Source organism: Branchiostoma floridae, chromosome 3 (assembly GCF_000003815.2).
Source record: "Branchiostoma floridae strain S238N-H82 chromosome 3, Bfl_VNyyK, whole genome shotgun sequence".
Classification (NCBI taxonomy): Eukaryota; Metazoa; Chordata; class Leptocardii; order Amphioxiformes; family Branchiostomatidae; genus Branchiostoma; species Branchiostoma floridae.
In genome coordinates, this window is record NC_049981.1 from 22,464,761 (window position 1) to 22,472,721 (window position 7,961).

Consider the following 7,961-nt stretch of genomic DNA (forward strand, 5'->3'; position numbering starts at 1 on the left):
GAGTGACACATTTGATATTGATTTTAACTGTTTGAATCTCTTATGTTACCTGCAATTAGCCCACAGGCAAGAATTTGCAGTAAACTTAACTATACTGTTTAGCCAACTGAATACTGTCTTTGTCTCCGATAGATCTTTTCATTCTCATCCTTTCTGAACTACTGTATTGTGAAGAAGTAATCACTTAGTGTGTATGTATTTCTGTCTGATACATGATGGAAAATGTGAAGTGCTTCTTGCTAATCTTAGTAACCTATTCTTAGCAAACACAACTGTAAATTCATTTACTTTCATGGTAGATTTTCGATTCTCACTGGGAGAGAAAACTGAGGTTTTCAGTGTTAATGATTGAAACAATGCTGCAGTACAACAGAAATGCATTGGAAACACATTCATAGTTTTGTAGTAAGAGCTCGCTGCAATAATAGAATCACCGCAAATGTCTCAACATATGGTATCATTGCAGCAGATGACCATGAACTGAGTAAAATATTAAAGAACATGTCGTCTGTTACTAGACTAGTAGTACAGTACAGAACTACGTATTTTAAGATGATAGCTGCATGTATGCAAGTGTTTTCAGGAGAATAAGTTTCAAGCGATGAGTTACTTGTTGTGTCAAAATGATAATTTTAATCTGACGTAATTTTTTTTTCTTTCTTCCAGGGGGAAACAACTGGGGCCAACAGCAGGGAGGTTACGGTTATGGGTACCCATACCAGGCCTACGGCCAGGGCTATGGCGGCTACGGAGGTGGCAACTATGGCCAGGGCTACGGGTATGCCGGCGGCTATGGGAGCTACTATGACTACTATCCAAACTACGGTGGATATGGTGAGTACAGATGACAGGGATGGGGTAAGCCACCACAATAAGATGCAACTGTCAGTGAAATCTGAAGGGACATCGTGTTTTGACTTGACTTGACTTGACTTTGACTTTGACTTTATTGACAATGAGACAAGTCATTAAAAGGGTCTGCCCAGGCAGCTGTGGGCTGGTAGCAGCAGAACCTACAAAAATGTGGACGAACATACAAAGAATTCATGTTTTTAGGAAGGGAAAAGTAGAAATTCTGAGAAAAGGTGTTAACAGTGCTCTAAAAGGTTTTGTTGACAGTTGCAGAAAGGGAGAACATACATTTTTGTGTGCTTTTGATGTGTTTTTAGTTGGTAGAAGTTCCTCTGTAATCGACTCTATTATTATGTACTAGCCAAATTGTCCTGATTTTTTAAGGGCTTGTTCCGTTTGAAAACTAACACATTTTCGTGTTTCTCCATTTGTGTGTGCTGTGAGTCCCGTGTGTGGTGTTTTGTAAAAGAGTGAAGTGAAGCTAAAATGTTCTATGGTGGGTGTGGCATAACCAAACAGAGCATTCCATCAGCTGCATTAACTGTAGGAGTAGAGCTAAAAAAAATAGCCATAGACTGGTAGAAAGTAGACGCTAACAACGACAGAACGACAACACCGTCTGGCATGCGAGGTGTTGTAGCGGAAAGAAAAGCCTTCCCGGGTGATGGAGAGAAGGTGGGGAGATTTTGACATGTGTATGCTATGTCAACAATGTGCTCTCATGATGTTGTTGCAGGGGGCCAACAGTATGGCAAAGCACCCGCCAGGAAGGGCCACGTGGCTTCCTACCACCCGTACGCCCCTCGCTAGTCCCCTGTCTGCATCGTAGGCTCCTGTGGAGGTAATGGGCTTCCCCTTGTGTCAAGTAGTCGTGCTTGTGTATAAACTTCACTGTTGTCGAGTTCATTTCAGGGTAAAGCCTGTGTCAGCTTCTTCCACTCTAGAGCCTGTGCAGTATATGGCTTGCATGGAGTAGGTCTATGGAAATAATGCATTAAAATAGCACCTTTTTTCCCAGTAAAGGCTGTAAAATTGTCTTTGCCAGTTGAAGCCACCCAGTAACTTGCAGTCCTAAGAGTGAGTGAAGTAAAAGTTCTTCCACATGCAAGCTGCAACGTCATATTAACACCACCAGTCTAGAGAACAGCCTTTGACAATGGCCCTCCGTCTCAAACCGAGCAATGTATCCCATGGTGCATTGCATTTTCATGACTTGTCATCTGTTTCAATCCCAACATCCTTAGCTGTGCCAAAATTGCGGATGCCAGACCGCCACGGCTTGCACTCAAATCTCACCAAGGTGAAATTGGTATGACTGCTTTGTGCTTCCAACATTTTCTCCAGTAAAGGTTTTTTCCTTGTAAAGATAAAAAAAGGCCGCAGCTGTAAACAATTGTATATCTTTGGCAAGTGGTTTTGTTTCTCTTAATATTTAAAGGTGTATTTTTCTTTGTAATAGGTGGAATGCAGAGGAACTTCTAACTGTAAACGTGCTGATAACCTAACGAAGTGTATTTTTTCTAGCTGTAACCTATAGTGTGTGCTTGCTATGTATATTACTGTATCTTTCTGTGCCTTGGGACTCCCAAGGATATCATGATAATAATGATAATGAAGTTCAATGGCATGTGCTTTTGTTCCTATCCTTTTAGCCATGTGAGATGTGTTGTGTCGCTCCTTGATCTTGTCTCTGCCACCTCAGTCCCGCAGCAGTCTTGAGGCCGTGTTCCTTCCTTCTTGGAAAGGTTCTTGAAACAAATAAGCCATCAAACGTTTCTGATCCGAAATCTGGTTTTGGAAGAAACTGCCTTGAAAAAACTTCATCTGATGACTGGACTATTGATAAGTGCTAAATTATGTGTTTATATCTGATAGTGAAATGATTTACACATCCGTAGAATCTTTCCATTCCTCCTCGCTCACCCAAACAGAACCCATGTTAAGGGGAAATCTCTACTTCTAGCACCTCATGAAGCATACCTGCACTTTTGGTCCTTTCTGTCTCTGCCTTACTTTCAATCGTATCCAGCTGATGTATCCAGGTTTTGTAATTCCATGCCTTCATCTGTAAGTGCCAAGGGTATGATGTAACCATGTCTGATTGATTGAAAGAAAGGCTCTTTCTTGGTTAACCCCTATTTTAAGGGTTCTCCCTCCCCCGTTAATGCATCAGCTCAACCCTCCCTCTTGCCCCGCTGGTTCCCTGACGACTCCTACCATGCCCTCACGCTGCTGCGTTGTGCTTTGGTCGGCAGAGTCAGCCGTCAATCATATGAAACGTTTTCACCGTTCGTTTGTACCTTCTGCAGGAGTAAGAGAAGAGAGGGAGTGAAAGAGAAGGGAGGGGAGAGAGAGAGAGAGAGAGAAAACACATGCCTCATTCCTTTACAACTTGCAACAGACGTTCCTTCTGACAAGTCTGCTGGGAGAAAATTTGTGTCCACCTCGACGGTGCAGAAATCATCCTCGACGTACCAAGACTCCACATGGACTAAAAACGTCACGATCGCCCGTTCCTTTTATATTACCCAATCAGTTCTTTTCCCTTTTGGTAATTTCTTGTCGTAAGTTGTTGAGTATTTTATGCCCTGAGAGGTACGCCTTACTGAATAAATAAAGTGTAAATGTGTTGAAGTTTTATCTTGTTCTATCCGTAAATGTCAGTTGTCTTGTCTGTGCTGCACTTGTAAATTTAGCTGCTAACTCGAATATTGCTTCGTGTCTGCCACGTGCAATATATTTTTCCAGAGGAAGGTTACCATAGCTAAAAGCTTTTCTTTTTCAGTAATTAACAATGACTATTTTCCAAAGAATTTCCACTAATTATTAGTAAAGTAAAAAAAATCCCTAGGTAAACTTTTTTTCCTCATAAGTAGTGCTAACACGGAAGACAATTTTCTACATCATGGACAACATCGGAGAAATAAAACATTTTTGAAATATGTGGTGGTCTCGACCTCCTTTCAGGGTTGCTGTGACCAAAATTATTGCCTTGCAACACGTACGTCAAGAGGAACATAGGTACTTATTGTTGACTGTTAGTAGAAAAGATGCAGTGCAACATCATTTGAGAGGAAGATAGCACAGAGAAGTGATACCAGGTTTCAACTGCTGGTGGCAACAACTCTAGGAAACAACAAGTCTAGGAAACAGGTGAAATGGCCTGAAAACTCTCAACACTTGAAAACAGCATTTCAATCGTAATTCAAAAAGCTATTTTTCATTGTCAGTGGGGTCCCTTTAGGAGAAAAGCAAAGAGTCGCAATTATCAATGTAACTACTAGACAGTTTGAGCCCAATGACATATCTGGTAGAGAGGGGCAAATTGCCATTTCGATAATTAGAAATCTTCTGTTGACGCACTTGTTCCTGTCACCTTGGAGAAGATAATACCTTTGGCCATGGTCCATGACCTTCGAAAATACGTCCTTGCTACATGTGTTCAGCCAAACTTGGCAAGGACACTGCATTTGAAAAGTTTTTTTTTTTTTTTTAATTCTTCTTTGCAGTTAAATGGAGCACATTTGAAATTGTTGGACAGACTACAGTCACCACAAAATTAGAGACAGCATTCTTACTCTGCAAATGATAGCAATTTTGTTGATGGAAAAGGAAAATGAAATTGGCAACTGTGACATTTTCAGTGACTGGCAATTCTACTGAACAGGTAATGCAGGCCCAGTCTGTTAATTCCAAGTAATCTACAGCAACGGGGAAATAAATTATCCCTCTATAAGTGCATGCACTCTCACACATACTTAGGTTAGATGATTAGAAAGTGTGTTACAGACTACCTTAACCACTTGTTACATTTGTCATGATTTAACTTTCTCATTTTATGCTGTAACTGTTAATATAGAGAATGGATAAAAACATAAAATAAAGATTTTCGGAGACATTGTCGTCAATATATTAAGTGTTCAAGACATCCTTCGTCCAAGAAAGGCCTTTGTCAGTCCCGTGACCATGTAGGGAAGGGGACAGAAAACTACGTCGTTAGAACAGGTCGTAATACTTCCTTTCCACTTGGACGGCGCTCTCTCTGCGGCATAAGAATTTGACAGATCGCTCAACGAATTGTATAAGAAAAGAAACGATTTTTTTTAAAACACTTTGTGTGTTTTGATGTCCTTTCAGTCACACTTTTACATGCTGTATAGTATACCAAGTACATGTATTAGTATGAAATCAAAGGTTAAACATCCTATTTAGGTCGCAGTGAGAGCGCATCGCGATCGCCGTCTAGTGGAATGGGGGCCTTTTGTTTGTTGAAAATGATTGCCGTTGACGAGAAGGTTTAGGGAGCTGGAATACATCACGCTGGAAGTACTGACTCGTCTGAAGACGTACAGATGACCTATAGTTCAGAAAAGGTATTTTTAAGTTCAAAAGAACCTGCTCAAAAACAAAGACCATGTGTACAATCGAACTCTCACTGTGGGGAAAGTTAAAAGGTGGATGGTTAAAGTTACTCTTAGTCCTTCCTTCAACGAACGGCACATGGCGGCGCCCATCTGTGTTTCTGTAGCATGCGGAGTTAGCGGGGAGGGCGGTTATATGATAATGTTGGTCGACGAACTTGCACATCTTAACACTAAAGAAACAGGGAGAGTCGACGTCGCGACCTGTTGTCCATCACAATCAGCAGTTCAACCAACGAGAGACGCATATTGACGATTTGTTATTTTGCATGCCTTCGTTAAAACTGAGGTGGGCGGACTATTACCAAGTTCATGTTTCGGTACAGCACTCGTGGAAGCTGATAGCAGTAAACAGCATCATTGTCACAGAATGGGCGGCTACATCAAATCGGCCTTACCTCCGGCCCACACATACAAATGTAAACATATCACCTAGAGGACACTGTACTTAGTTTGATACACCTTTGTATTCATTTTTAGGATTGGGCAAACCGTATCAGAAGACAGTTTTATGATAAGATTTTCATAATGCGCAGTCTGTGGTTTAAGTAACTCTTGAATAAAACTACAGTGAATTGACACTGCACTAAAATGATTGTTGGTATGTCTGTTTGGGATAGGAATGCTGTGTAACGCTGAAAGTACAGTCTTGTGAAGTAGTGAAAGATCACTACACCTACCAATAGTACCATTAAAATCAGGTCGGCGGTCAGAAAACGGGACAAATCAGGAGAAGGCACAGTATAAGCCCTTTCACAGAGGACAGAACGCATGTGCGGCGACAGGAATTCTAGGTTATGTGTCAAAGCTAAAGGCCCCGAAAAAGAAAATGTAAGCCGACGTCGGGACATTGTTATGCAAATCGAAACTGATCGAGAGGCAAGGACTTCTTTTTCAGGGCCGTTACCGTCGACATATCACCGGGAATTCCGATCGCCGCACATGCGTTCTGATCTCTGTGAAAGGGCTTATTCCTATCTAACCTCTGCTGTGTGAAATATATCAGAGGAGCGCAGTTGAGACATCACGCACGTAGTGCAGGGTTTACCACCTTTGTAAAACGATAGCTATAGACTGCCGAGAATGTTGGTGACCCGGGCATGAGTGGGAAAAGACGTGTGCCGCCTGAGATCTTCCGCCACTCGAACCGAGGTGGCTCTGGAACTGAACCTCGTGTCATCCTGATAATGAGGTGAAGACGTCAAGGTGACACCGGCTGATAAGACTGCATCTGGAACACGTGCGGGTTAACAACAGGGCTGATGAAACCACCGGTCGGCATAGCCAAATTCAAGTACGGCTATGTTCAAGACATTAGTCTGGTTCTCGTTTAGGTCCATGGCCTTTATATTTGCAAAGGCGTCCTCCATGAAGAATATACAATTCACTGACGTACTTAGTCTAGCATCAACTCTCTTAAGTCGACCAGGTCTCGTAGTGCCGCCACATGAGAAAAATGGATTGATTTAAAGTGATGTACCAAATGCAGCATCAGTTATCCTGACGTATTCATGTTCAAGACAATCATGAGAAGGCTGTATATAAATTTAGTAGCGTGTGTTTGATGTGTCAGTATTATGGCACCCGGTGGAATTATGAGAGTTGATGTTAGACTGGTGAGGTGACGTCCGCTTTAAAAGAAGAGGCAGACAGAGAAAGAAATGGGACGACAACATTAAAGAGTGGACTGTCCTGCCCCCTTGCCAGCAACCAATCTCAGGCACACGACAGGGAGAGATGGAGGGAGGCAGTGTGCTCAGCAGCAAAGCGCCGCCGCGACCACCCCCGGTCAGGGAACGGTGAGCGGTATATGACGCTTTATACACTCGTTTTCTGAGTCGACTTGGGGCCGTTGTTCCTTTTACGGCGAGAAATCGACGGGAAAATGGTCTACAGAGTACCACCACACAGTCTCACAAACACAGCCAGTTAAACAGTCATCCGGTGCTCATTGTACTTGTAGACCAAATCCCACCAGTGTTGAGAACGCATTCGCAGTCAGTATTAGGGAACCCGATGGAATTATGAGAGCTGAATTTCATACACGTGCTTTCTGAGTCGCGCCTCCAAGTCGCTGAGTCGGCTTGGGGCCACTGTGCTTTAACGTTGCCTGTACGGCGAGAAATAAACTTGGAAATGGTCTACAAAGTACCTATACACAGTCTCAAATAACCAGTTCTCTTGTACACCTTGTAGACCAAATCCCACCCTGTGAGAAGAACGCCTTCGCACGGTAGCCTAGCTGTGAAAGGAGCTTGATGGGGGCGTGAAGTACATGTTTTCCATGGCATAGAAGCTCTCTTGACCAACCCCTCCAGTGTGCTTCGCAGATTGCACTTGAAACCCGACTACAGCAGCCACGTGAGACTGGTCTATTTGTTACAATCAACGTCAACAGTGAAGAAATAATGGCAACCAGCTGACACGTGTCATCACATAAACGGCACTTGGGATAGGTACTTACAGCACGACTCTCCTCACCCCACTCAGGTGTAAAAATGGGTACCTGACTTCGATGGGGAGGTAAGAGGCAGTAGAAGGAGATGGGATAGCCCTTATTCAACCTCCTTGTATAGACACAAGTCACACAACACATTGCCCTTACAGCGTCAACAAGCCCGTGGAACTACCTTCACCTCTTGTCTGGCCTTTTTATGTGGTACTCAGGCACTGTTGAGATTAATTACT

At 42.9% G+C, this 7,961-nt stretch overlaps 1 protein-coding gene across 4 annotated transcripts in view; it reads left to right on the forward strand.

Moving 5' to 3' along the window:
- LOC118411250 (heterogeneous nuclear ribonucleoprotein D0-like) overlaps nt 1-3,794 on the forward strand; it is a gene marked incomplete in the record, with an annotated part of 46,841 nt that extends 43,047 nt beyond the window's left edge. For 3 of the 4 annotated variants that reach the window (XM_035813409.1, XM_035813406.1, XM_035813407.1), the window contains 3 exon segments: nt 667-834; nt 1,589-1,693; nt 3,162-3,794. In XM_035813409.1, the coding sequence (XP_035669302.1) occupies nt 667-834; nt 1,589-1,662 (242 nt within the window). 4 annotated transcript variants of the gene reach the window in all.
- Nucleotides 3,795-7,961: the final 4,167 nt, after the last annotated feature.